Raw genomic sequence first — 13,568 nt, 5'->3', positions numbered from 1 at the left:
AATTATAAATTATAAATAAAATAAATAATAATAATATAATAAATATAAAAAAAACTATAATAAAAATAAATAAAATAAAAAACCCATTTAGGGAGCTCAGTTGAAGAAAAAAAAAACCTATGAACTAGCCACTTCTGGACTGTTCTAATTGGTTTTTAGATTCAAAATTATTTGTAATGTTCTCATTGGGCACTCAATGGAGTCTTTCATTTATTATTATTTATTTTAAAAATAAAGGCTGAAGTGTTTTTTTTTCCTAAAGTGTAACATTATTAAGAACTTACGTATCACAATTCAAAATCAGACATAAAATTTATGGTGCAATGATAAATACTCTTAATTACGTGATTTACATCTGTTACGAAAAGATCCATATTTATGTAAGTAGGCCTCCCAACCGCTTGCACAATTGAACTTTCAAGTTTCAACCCTTCAATAACTTATCCATAATGATCGAGTTGTCCCAATCTTTGTGTATAAATACAGAAAAGGGAAAAGGAAAGGATAAGCAATTAGCAACAACGAAGTACAAGACAAGCAATGACTTGTCTATTTTTTGGTGCAAATTGAAGAGATTTCTATGGTGCTTCCAAATATACGATACTCTAGACTTTTTAATCTTAAATTTGTAAATCTAACTATCCAAAATGTCTAAAATAACATGTACTTGGAGTATTATAGAATTTCACGCAAATTTAAATCCGTCATAATTTTTTTTTAATAAACGATATTATCTACACTAAATGAGAGATAATGAGTTTAGACTTACAATGGGCTAATAATAATGTGATTCAAATTCGCCTTTGGCGAGAATTGAACCTAAGACATCTCACTTACAAGTGAAGATAAATACAACTATACCGTAATACTAAGTGGCAAATCTATCACAATCTTTATATCTCAATATTATGTACACCAAACACATGTGCCACGTAAAAACTCAGAAGGATTGGTAAATTTTAAAAGGAGAAACTTAGGGTTAGGGGACCATTTCTTCATCTGAGCAGAGCTGGTGAGGTTTTTCTTATCTTACTGTATAAAAACATGTTATGTGTGGCGAGTTATCGATCTAAATCTTACATCCAAACATGCATTACATGATACGATGTTTCAAACTGTACGATTCGACAATTTAGCAATGTAACATGTAGAAGAGCATTCAACGAAAAAAGTTAAATTCAGGAAGTTAAGACAGATTTGAGCTTTCCATTTGAACCACCAAATATAAAACTGGGGATATAAAGGGTTTTTACCTTCCAATATAGGGAGCTAAATGGAGTTCCTCCACTTTAAGATGATTGTGTTATCTTACGCAATTTTTAGCAACTTCGCCTAAAAAATAAAAATATCAAACAAACGGGGAAAAGCTGGCTATCGGAATCGAACTGATGACCATCACATTATAAATGCGATGTTATATTTAGACTTTGTTTACTCTTTTATTTTAGTGGATAACATCTTCTTCTTCATCTTATTACATTTGGAGTAGGATTCTCTCCTCTTCTTTTCTCTCTCATCTTCTATTCTATTTGAATGGTCATGATTAAGTCACGTCAACTTCTTGTGTTGACTTCAAAGTGTGAAAGGAGGGAAGAGAAGGAGAGGGGAATTGGAGGGGGGAGAATCCTAGTCTCCCGTCCAAATCTCCTTCCACCCCCCCTCCCCCCAAAACTCCCTCACCTTCCTCTTTTTATTTCTCTTCCGATAAAAAAGTCAACACAAGATGTTGACATAACTTAATTGTGTCCGTTAACATAAAAAGTGACTGAAGAAAAGGGGAATTTGGAGGAGAGAGAATCCTACCCATTGCGCATCTCAGTTCAAACTTTCCTTTTTGTTTAGTCTAGTTTAGAGTAAAAATATTAGTAACTAAATGAAAACACATTGATGCCACTTAGTATTACAATCTAGTAGTATTCCTCTTCACTTGTAAGTGAGGTAAGTGAGAGGCCTTAGGTTTAATTTTCGCCAAATGCGAAGTAGAACCACATTATTATTAGCAAACTCATTGTAAGGTTAAGTTCACTCCTCCACCCCCTTAATATAGATACTATCGTTTGTTCAAAAAAAAAATCTTGTTAATAATTATAAATTATAAATAAATAAATAATCATTTAGGGAGCTCAGTTGAAGAAAAAAAAAAACCTATGAACTAACCACTTCTGGAGTGTTCTAATTGATTTTTAGATTCAAAATTATTTGTAATGTTCTCATTGGGCACTCAATGGAGTCTTTCATTTATTATTATTTATTTTAAAAATAAAGGTTGAAGTGTTTTTTTTTTTTTCCTAAAGTGTAACATTATTAAGAACTTACATATCACAGTCCAAAATCAGACATAAAACTTATGATGTAATGATAAATACTCTTAATTACGTGATTTACAGATATGCTACGAAAAGATCCATATTTATGTAAGTAGGCCTCCTAACCGCTTGCACAATTGAACTTACAAGTTTCAACCCTTCGATAACTTATCCATAATGATCGATTTGTCCCAATCTTTATGTATAAATACAGAAAAAGAGAAAGGAAAGGATAAGCAATTAGCAACAACGAAGTACAAGACAAGCAATGACTTGTCTATTTTTTGGTGCAAATTGAAGAGATTTCTATGGTGCTTTCAAATATGCGATACTCTAGACTTTTTAATCTTAAATTTTTAAATTTAACGATCCAAAATGTCTAAAATAACATGTACTTGGAGTATTATAGAATTTCATGCAAATTTAAATCCGTCATAATTTTTTTTTAATAAACGATATTATCTACATTAAGGGAGAGAGGATGGGTTAGACTTACAATGAACTAATAATAATATGATTCAAATTCGCATTTTGCGAGAATCAAACCTAAAACATTTTTCTTACAAGTGAAGATGAATACAACTAGACTGTAATACTAAGTGACAAATCTATCACAATCTTTATATCTCAATATTATGTACACCAAACACATGTTGCCACGTACAAACTTAGAAGGATTGGTAAATTTTAAAAGGAGAACCTTAGGGTTAGGGGATCATTTCTTCATTTGAGCATAGCTGGTGAGGTTTTTCTCATCTTACTGTATATAAACATGTTATGTGTGTCAAGTCATCGATCTAAATCTTATATCCAAACGTGCATTACATGATACGATGCTTCAAACTATATGATTCGACAATTTAGCAATATAACATGTAGAAGAGCATCTTCAACGAAAAAGGTTGAATTCAGGGAGTTAAGACGGATTTGAGCTTTCCATTTGAACCACCAAATATAAAAATGGGGATATAAAGGGTTTTTACCTTCCAATATAGGGAGCTAAATGGAGTTCCTCCACTTTAAGATGATTGTGTTATCTTACACACTTTTTAGCAACTTCGCCTAAAAAATAAAAAATCAAACAAACGGAGAAAAGTCGGCTATCGGAATCGAACCATTGACCATTGCATTATAAATGCAATGTTGTATTTAAACTCTCTTTACTCTTTTATTTGAGCTGGAACTGTGACAAAGAGTGTCGAAAGTGTGGTAGCTCCACATTTACATCCCAACATGGGAGATGCTCTAATAAGAAAACATTTTTAAACAGACACCTAACGGCCCAATTAGTCCATTTTACGTTTTGAGTTCTTCTTTTTCTACATTTGATTGCATTAAATTCATCTTAATTACGAAGAAAGGAATTCAAACTTAAGCATAGAGGATTGAGCACGCTGTTCTAATCGAAAACTGCTAAAAATGAAAAACGAAAGCGTCACCAAACTTGCATCAAATGTAGCAAACTTAGCATGCACCATTGCCCGAAAACTGCTTTAAAGTTGTAGGCAAAGCAACCACAAAGCGCATGTCGATAAAGGGAAAGGCAAATGCTGCTTTCAATCCAAGCTTCCTCAGTCGGCATTTTTTAGTTGCCGTTGCCGTTGCCGTTGTCGTTGGCTAATTGTGAAAAAATATGCAAGCATCAAACAAAAGTTGGAAACACCGAAAAAAGTGAGGAAGAAAAAGCAGGTTTAGCGCGTCGTAGTCGAGGCTTTCTCCCGAGCTGTTTTTTTCAGGCAGCAAAAGATGCTTTAGAACTTCCCAGGAGCAAACGCAGCTAGCCGTTGTGTGGCATCTTTGCCTCGTTCAAATTCAAAAATAGACAACCGTTAGTGGTTTTCATTCAACCATGGCATGCTCAATAAAGGTTTTGCTTTTTCTATGACCGCCAGTGACACGCAGATTCTGGCTAGGGGTGGACACGTTTTGATTTGGTCTAGTTTTCCGAATGAAACCGCAAACCGAAGCATAGAATATAACCAATTTCGTTCATTTAGGTTTTGCACGATTCATTTGGGTTGGTTCAATTCCGTTTGAGCTCATCCCCATTTGATTTCTTGAATTTTGGGAGCCGAAAAACGAAATTTCGAGAGAGCATTTCCAACAACCAAATCCATAATATAACTAACTTTATTTAGGTCCTTTGATTGGAGATGAGATATGAATATGAATACGGCATAACATAACTCATAAAAAATAATTTTTTGCAAAGCTATAATTCTAGATTGGGTTATGTTTAGCCCCTTTTCGGTTGAAAATAGCCTAAGAATAGAAAGAAAATTTTAGAGATTAACCGGTCCAGTCAAAATCCGATCTAATTAATAAGGTAATAACCCAAACCATGTCTAACCAGTCTGGTTGAGGTTTTTGAGTCGAAAACCACACCAAACCCATGGGTTTAGACCGGTCTGGTCTGGTCGACAAAATATCATAACCTCTAATTTTGGCATCTTACTATTTTCTAATCATTAACAATCACATATTAAGTTGAATAATAAGCTGTTTTAAACTAAAGCACAGAGTGTTCAAGCTTGAACAGTCTGATGGACCAAAACACAAGCAGAACTAGGCTTCCCGAACAATTAGTAAAGTTTTCTTAGACAGTGAGAGATCTTATATTCGATTCTCGCCAAAGACGAATTTGAACCACATTAAGAGCCCAGGCTCAAAACACATCCCGATGCCTAGTTCTGGCATTCAACATGCATATCAGGCCACCATCCAACTACACAGATATACGTGCAAAAAAGGAGCTAACTCAGAGTTCATAAACAAACAAGAGCTCGTCCCAACTCAACTGCAAGGGAGGAGGGAAGCACGCAATAGCTCGTTTAAATAAGTCTAGAAAGTAGATATCATCGAAGAGAATAAATTCGAAGTGAGTCATATAATCGACGTCCAGGATGACAATTACATTGTATATTATCACAAGTCAACTAACTGGTATTCCATGACAACCAACACAAGTACATATTACCACAAAATCTCTATGAAAAGGGAATCTAAATATTACCGACAGAAAATACATCGAACTCAAAGGAATGCAAAGCCGGAATCATCACTGCATTTTAGCCACCGGTTCGAGTGCTTCAACTGTAACTACACTATTGCCCCTGATCACCTGCAGAAACAAAAGTTAAGAATTAAGCAAACCAACCAAATTACCGGAACATCTGGCAAATGGCAGTGGAATTATAAAAGTAAGAAATAAAGGAGAAAACTGGGACCTACCACCATGCCAATTTCATTCTTTTCGTCGCCGTTGACTTCTACGGTGTTGTCAACGACCAGGTTCATGAATTGGTCAAAACCACGGAGGGTTCCAACAACCATGCGATTGGCATTCATCTTGACTGCAATCCAAGACATCAGTTAATTCAGCCATTTCCATTTAAAGTTCTCGTAATGTTGAAGAGAAGAAAATATAAATTCCAACGCATTAGAATCAAGGAAAATTGTTTCTGCAAATTTAAGACATCAGGTCATCCCTAACCGAAGGCTGGCTAGAGGGCCCTTCAAGAAATTAATATTTTAATGAACAATGCAGGGCCATATTTCTTCCCATCTCCAACCGAGAGCCAAAGGATCATAGGGCTCGTTTTAGCCCTGTCACAAAAAATCATCTCCAAGCGAGGGCCAAATGGCAATAGGCCCAAACATATTATTTAAATTTAAAAATTACAACTTAAATTAAATGCACACTTACCAGTTATAAATGCACATTTACCATCTCTAATAGGAAGCTTATATTTAGGGCACCCATTATATTTGTCCCACATCGGGAGAGAATTGAGCAAGCAAAAGTTTGCATGTGTGGCACCCATTATATTTGTCCCACATCAACTCTGGAAGAGGTTTGAGCAATTAAACATGCTTATAAAAGCAACATCCCCACATAGAAGCCAATCACTTTTCTGGGCCTTAATTAAATATTCTTTTTAAAATTTTGGCCCAAAAAAAACTGTAAAAATTAAAAAATAACGGGTAGCTGACATCAGCTAGCCGTTGAGATTCAAATTTTTTAGCCTAGTCCAAGGCCGGATGGCTCATTTGGGCCGGCCAGTTGGCCCTTTTTTGTCTAGTGGGGCCCACGAGCCATTTGGCCTAGCCCACGGTTGGAGGCAATTTTAGGGCTATTTTCTACCCTCTAGACCCTTCAGTTGGAGATGGTCTAAGGCTGGCCAAAGGGCTCGTTTTAGCCCTCTGGCCCTCCAAGAAATTAATATTTTAACGAACAATGCAGGGCCATATTCCTTTTCCATCTCCAACTGAGAGTCAAAGAGTCATAAGGCTTGTTTTATCCTTGTCACAAAAAACCGTCTCCAACCGAGGGTCAAAGGGCTATAGTATGGAATGTGAAAAATTAAAATAAAACTAAGCCATAAACCCTAAAGTGGGCTGCGCAATGAAAAAGAACAAAAAAATTAAAAATAAATTTGAAATTGGGCTAGACAGCAGGTTGGTTGAAAGTGGCCAACCGGTTAGCCCTTTCAGATTATGTGGGGCCCACGAGCCCACTGGCCTAGTCCTTGGTTGGAGACGATTTTCGAGCGTTTTTCGACCCTCTGGACCCTTAAGCCATCTCCAACCGAAGAGTCCAGAAGGCCAGATTGAAGAAAATAGCCTTAAAACCATCTCCAACTAAGGACCAGACCAAAGGGCTTGTGGGCCCCACTGGACAAAAAAGGGTCAAAGGCCCAACCAGGCAGCCTCAGGCTGGGCTAAAAAATTTGAATCTCAATGACTAGCTGACGTCAGCTACCCGTTATTTTTGAATTTTTCATTTTCTATAGTTTTTTTTTTTTGGCCAAAAATTTAAAAAGAATATTAAATTAAGGTCCAAAAAGGTGATTGGTTCTATGTGCGAATGTTGCTTTTATAAGCATGTTTGATTGCTCAAACCTCTCCCACAGCCGATGTGGGACAAATATAATGGGTGCCACACATACAAGCTTTTGCTTGCTCAATTTTCTTCTGATGTGGGACAAATATAATGGTTGCCCCAAATATAAGCTTCCTATATCGTACATGTGCATTTAATTTAAGTCGTCGTGGTTTTTAAATTTAAATAATATGTGTGGCCCTATGGTTATTTGGCTCTCGGTTGGAGATAGTTTTTTGTGACAGGGCTAAAATGAGCCCTATGTCCCTTTGGCCCTCGGTTGGAGATGGTAAGAAATATGGCCCTGCACTATTCATTAAAATATTAATTTCTTGGAAGGCCAGAGGGCTAATTCGGTTGGGGATGGCCTAAGGGTTTGACCTTCTACCATTTTCCCCTAAACTTCAACAACTACATACAAAACACAGTAACTATTCCTATTTAAGCTTTATCCCAAGCACTGCTAGAGAGGGGCAATCTAGCGAAGCAAGAGGGCCAAGTTAATAACTTGATTTTCACACAACGATCCCAGGTGATCAAACATCTACCATCTAAAAAAATTTCAAAATGCCTAATGATTTTAAAAAGGAGCTAATAAGCCCTTATAAACTCATCATAATATCACGCAAGTAAAGCAACTAATAAGCCCGTATAAAAACAAATGGCATATCCTTGCTAACTAATACAAATACATCTTTATGTGCTCAGACGGTCAGTGTACAGGCATTAGAAAGTGTCCCAACAAACCCCTACTTGACTAAAAATGTACAAGAATATAAAATCAAACTTTTATTAATGAAAAATTAAACAAAATAAACTTCAGAACGCTGCAAAAATAAAGGCCATCATCGACATGCCAGCTCCCAAATCACACCAGATTAGGAATGCAAAGGCCTCCCCTTTTTTATCCTTTTGTTTGAGGCTAGAGAATTAAATGCAGAAATAGGGGAAGGGTTCCAAATCTTTTTTGGTTCCTGTTCAAAATTTCACCTCTACCTTTGAGATTAAAAAAAAATTGATTTTCTTATAACGTAGGAGACATCTCTATTTTTCCCCCGGGGGAATCCTTGGAATTACCATGATCAACCAATAACGAGTAATCCTAATGTTGGGAGGTGGAATCTTCTAGTTCTTCCTATTTGCCGTTCACAGCACAGAATTATAGAAACCAAGCTTGAATGTATGTCATGAAACTCAACTTAAAGTTCATGTTCACATCAATTTAGAATTACATGTTCATTAACAAATTACTTTGACAGTCTGAAATCATGACATTCAACAACAAATTACTGCCAAAGAAAAAACCTAAACCCCCCGTCACGCTCACAAACACAAGCATTGGGTTACAGAAAGCGATCTTGCCTTTTACAAATGATAAGATAATAGTAAACCAATCAAAACATAAAAATATGTAGTATTATTATCTTTTGGCCTCAGAATATTTGGTAGTATCAATTACGGTTTCTGTAAAATCTCAGACTTCTTCCAAGAAAGCAAAACAGACAGATCATTTCGTTACTAACTTTTCCACCTAGTATTTAATACCCAGATAACTGAAAATTACGGTTAAATTCAGCTAAATTTTCGTAGCAACCAAACAGAACAGGAATGCAAATCCAGCAGAAGACATAAAATAGAACAAAATTGAGGAGAAAATGCATCGAAAACTTACTTTGGAGCTTTTTGTCCATGTACCTGTTGAAATAAAAAAGCAACAAATTCGAATTAATTAGCACCCTAATTCATTAAAAAAATTTCAAAAAATAACGAAAACAATGCAGCAGAGAATCGGAACGACGAAATCGAGCATTCGACACAAAATAAAACTTACTTTTTCAGATCCGGAGGCTGGCCTGATCTGCTCATGGCGAGGAATTAGAGAGAGAGAGAGAGAGGTTTTGGGCGAAGTCGACCTCTGCAAAACCCTAGCGAATGAGATTTCTGGTCTCTTAGGTTTCTATGGGATGTAGGAAACGGGTTTTGATTGAGAGGTGGGCCATAAAAAGCCCAGTCACCGGACACTTGGGCTCAATAAGCCCACAAAAAATGAGGAAAATGTTGGGGTGTTGCGAGAATCGAACTCACGACCTCTCGCACCCGAAGCGAGAATCATACCACTAGACCAAACACCCGTTGTTGGTATTAGTTCGGAAAACAACATACTTAGACGTTGCATGATAAAACAAACTTGATAACTTTCATCCGTTTGTACTAAACTGCGGATTGAGATGATTTTACTTCCTTATGACATATGTGTACCCTATATGGCACGTTCTATTAATGCTCTGCCTTGGCGCACGTTTCTTCGTATCTCCAAGCCCAAGAATTGGACGATGCTACTGTGTTGTGATCGTGATCGGCTTTGTTGACTAATGGTTCCGTCCAGAAAGTTTCAGGCCATTCAACCTCGGTTCCACCTTCAAGTCACTCTTACGTTCTAATCGCGTCAACAGACGAGAAACTTTTCATCTCCGCTTGTTTATAATTTGTTGTTAGTTGGTGTTATTTCCCCACTGAACGCAGGTTCTTCTCCAAGTCTTTCACGTTCCGATCCCAACACAGTTGTCTTGTTGTAATTTCGAATGTAATTTACAGTGTTGGTTGCTGAAGTTAGACGATTTGGTGTTGGGGTTGGGTTCATGTTATGGTGATTGGTTTCTTGCCTTGGTTGCTGGAGTTTAGTTTTGTCCAAAATTTAGGTACTGATAATTTGATTTAATCTTGAAGATGTTGTTATTGGTGTGTCGTTGTTGTGGAAATGATGGACGTGGTGTAGGCAAGGTGTGAAAGTTGGTGTACGTTGAAGTTCAAGTGTGAGCGGTGCTCCTTTTTTCTTATCCCGAGTTTGTCCAACGTGGTTTTTTTTGGGAAGGCTTTTTACTGAGACCCACATCAATGGAGCGCACCATTGATTAGCTTCATGTTCTTTTCTTGGAAGAAGTTTGTATTTTATGGTTAGTTACGTTGGTATTTGTATGACCTTTTTGTTTGTTACGTCTCGTGATGTTAATCAGGCAGCGTGTTTTTTAATTAAAACGCAACCTTAGTTTTTTATATTCAATTTGGGTTTGGATAGATTTGTTATTCTATGTACTATCTTATGATATTTAATAAAGTATCAAATTCATATAAAAAAAATAAATAAAAAAAACCAATATTCTTGTTGCTCGCAAGAAGTTTATATATGGCTTGGTGTTGTAAATATTATTTATTATGTGGCTGTTCATTTCTGGGTCAATGTGTAATTTGTCAAGACTTTTCTACGTAAATATTAAGTCTATAAATAGACACTCTAATGAGAAGGAAAAGACACTTTGAATTTTCCTCCCAATCTCTCTCTCGTCTCTCCTTGTTCTCTCTTACTCTACACTTTATTTTTAATAGTTGGTTAATAATAACAAAAATTAATAAAAATGGCTTGAAAACTTTGAGTTTTAACGATAAGTACAAAATAAAGAATAAAGTGAATAGTATCATGATTGACTTTTTAGTGTAAAAATGTGATTTTTCGTTAAAGTGAATAGTATCAGGAATTTTTCGTTAAAGTTTCCATAATAATATTGATCTCGAGTCATGCGTCCGGCTCCTCCCTTATATCATTTGTATTAAAAAAAAAATTGTTATTAGCACTCCAAAAATCTCATTCTACACTCCTCACAAGTGTATTTTTCTTTCTAATTATAAAAAGTTTGAAGTGGCAAATAAGATTTTTGAAGTGTTAATAACAATTCAAAGAAAAAAAAAAAAAAACTAATATTTCAAATGCTAACGGGAAACGTTAGTCCAATGACATAGAGAGACCTTGACAAACCTAGGTCTCCGATAAGTCTCCTAGAACTAGAAGACATGGGGTGAAAGCTAATCGACAACCACGCTTCCCTCAACTTTGTCCCCACAAAATTGGGAATCTTTTGACACGAACGAACACTTTTGTTCGTATGTTCAACTATTTCAATTGTGTGATATTTCTAACTTAAAGACTAAGAAAGTCAAAATTGAATACTAAAGTTTTGGAAGATTTTTGGTTGTCCACATAGATATATCCATCTTCTTATATCGCTCATTAAATGATTAAGAAAAACTGATTTATTCAATCATATGCAAGCATCAAACATCTCTCCACGACTTGGAGAAATTCTTATGTTTGACGATCATACTTGTTCAAATCTAAATGATACGCAAACACATTGAAACACAAATCTTTGTAAATGAGTCCAATAATCAACATTATTTTACTGTCGGACGCAAGAATTTCTCCACTACTCAACATAGACATTTGTGGACACTTGTTTATTAAATTGTTTATGTATTCCTTTCGTTGGATTTAAATTTTTCAAAAGGTGTCCTTGGTGACTGGAGTACATTTTTTACGTACAAATGGATGTCATGGCCCAAATAAACAACTCAAAGTCTCAAAGTATGCCTCTTAGGCCTGGTCAATGCATACTGTTCCAAAGTCTTGAAGTATGATTCTTAGGCCTGTTCAAAGTCTTATTTTTAAAATTTGACAATACATGTTAAACCTTCTATATTGTCAAATGCCGAAGTGGGTCATTAGGCGTTTTTGAATTAAGGAAATTCTTTGAGATCGCACTACTTTCTTCCATTTACTTTACTTGAAAAATCTAGAATTAGATGAATTAGGATAGACTAGTCGATCGATCTCATTCACATTTTCGATTCATGACTTTTCTTATTCTAAGTAAGTAAATAGGCAATATGTAGAAAATTTTCTCAGTGATAATGTTTATTGATAATGATGAGAATCCAAAGTGTAAGTGTTATTCTCATTCTTTAACATATCATGCATTTACTAAGCAGATGTTATTACTGAGGGGATTGTTTATCTCATACTTGAACAACTAGGTCACATTCCCGTATCATCCTTGTATTATTCTCATACTTGAAAAAGTACATAAAGAACACATATATCAACGTTTTATCTAAATTATACATTTTAAACTATTCTAACCTATGTAAAAGTGATTTAAACTTGAAAACAAAAAACAGGCAAATTAAGCTTCGTAATAGCGTAATTGAACTAACTTATATATGTCAAAACTCTATAATATCTTCGCTTGTGAGATTAATTGCTCTAAACAGTTATGTTTGGATCAAATAATTGCTCTAAACTGTTAAGAAGTCAGAAACAAATGGGGAGAAAGAGAATTATTATTACTACTATAGATTAACATTTTAAAAAGTCAAAGGAGACTCCTTCTGAGACATTCAAAGGAGACTCCTTCTGAGACATTCCCCCCATTCCCATAAATCTCATATAAAATCCTCTATCCCACCCACCACCATTTCCCAATCTCCACTAACCAAAATCATGAAGCCACTCCCTCCTCCTTAGCCTTCTCAACCTCCACCACCTCCAATCTCCACCCACCTCTCTCTCTCTTCTCCCCTCTCTCTAAACCTCAAAAAACTAAACCAAAATGCTTCGAAAAAAGATGGTGAGTTTCAAAGAGCTAGCAAAGAAAGTGAAGGTTATGGGAGGAGCTGAGAGAGAACCATCACACCATGAGTATCTGCTGAGGAATTCAGAGCAAGGAGGCTCTCCGTCGGCGCAAACGCCGACTGGGTTTTTGGCCCTGTATGTAGGGGAGGAGCGCCAGAGGTTTCTGGTGCCAACAAGCTCCCTTTCTCATCCACTCTTCAAGATGCTTCTGGAGAAAGCTTACAACGAGTACGGCTTTCAGCAGAGATATGGGCTTGTGGTGCCCTGCAGCGTCTCAGCTTTTGAGGAGGTTTTGAATGCTGTGGAATGCAGCAACGGCAAGTTTGATTTTGGTGAACTTGCTGAGGAGTTTATTTCATGAGTAAAAAATATGTGTTTTCTTTTTGTACGAGAAATACTGAAAGAGAGATAAATCGAAATCGAGACCTCAAGTGCTAGTAACATAGGGCGATCGGGCCAGGCCGAGTCAGAAAGGTTTTGATTGCAAGAGGTGAATGCTCTTAAATAAATTGAACTACGAACGGTTGAAAGTAAAAGGTTGTGTTTAGATGTTTTTTTTTATTAGTGATAGTGTTTAGCTTAGTGATATGGGTTTATAATTTCAAGTATGTACTAGAATATGTTCGTATTACATATTAAACATTGCTCACTATGTTCCTTAATCTCTCTTAATACAATTAATTGAAATTCTCAGTTCAACTTCTACAATTTGACCTCTAAGTTGTGGTCTTTAGAGCGAAGGACAAGACAATTGACGTGGCAAACCTACTTTTCCTTCCACATCAACATTTTATCTTCCAAAGGATGAAGGCAAGCGTCTAAAGGCAATTTGCCTCAACGGGTTTAGCGGCAAGGCAACACATTGCTTTGTTGACAAGGTGAAGGCAAATAGGGACCCATTTTTTATATTATTATT

General features: G+C 36.0%; 2 protein-coding genes and 1 non-coding gene across 3 annotated transcripts; 1 reads left to right on the top strand and 2 right to left on the bottom strand.

The window, feature by feature from the left end:
• Window positions 1-5,170: 5,170 nt before the first annotated feature.
• On the bottom strand, window positions 5,171-9,149 carry LOC137746026 (probable small nuclear ribonucleoprotein G). The gene is made up of 4 exons (XM_068486074.1): window positions 9,020-9,149; window positions 8,861-8,883; window positions 5,538-5,659; window positions 5,171-5,427 (listed from the first exon to the last, which is right to left on the bottom strand). Exons 1-4 carry the CDS (start codon window positions 9,052-9,054, stop codon window positions 5,365-5,367), a joined length of 243 nt encoding a protein of 80 aa, XP_068342175.1. The 5' UTR covers window positions 9,055-9,149; the 3' UTR covers window positions 5,171-5,364.
• Window positions 9,150-9,248: 99 nt separating this feature from the next.
• TRNAP-CGG (transfer RNA proline (anticodon CGG)) lies at window positions 9,249-9,320 on the bottom strand. Its single transcript has one exon. It is a non-coding gene; the product is annotated as a tRNA-Pro (tRNA).
• A 3,324-nt stretch (window positions 9,321-12,644) lies between these two features.
• LOC137744568 (auxin-induced protein 15A-like) lies at window positions 12,645-13,013 on the top strand. The gene has a single exon (XM_068484350.1). It carries the CDS (start codon window positions 12,645-12,647, stop codon window positions 13,011-13,013), a length of 369 nt encoding a protein of 122 aa, XP_068340451.1.
• Window positions 13,014-13,568: the final 555 nt, after the last annotated feature.

The sequence above is a fragment of the Pyrus communis genome, chromosome 9 (genome assembly GCF_963583255.1).
Source record: "Pyrus communis chromosome 9, drPyrComm1.1, whole genome shotgun sequence".
NCBI lineage: Eukaryota > Viridiplantae > Streptophyta > Magnoliopsida > Rosales > Rosaceae > Pyrus > Pyrus communis.
Note: the sequence above shows the minus strand (reverse complement) of the source record. Positions and strands in the feature narration are given on the sequence as shown.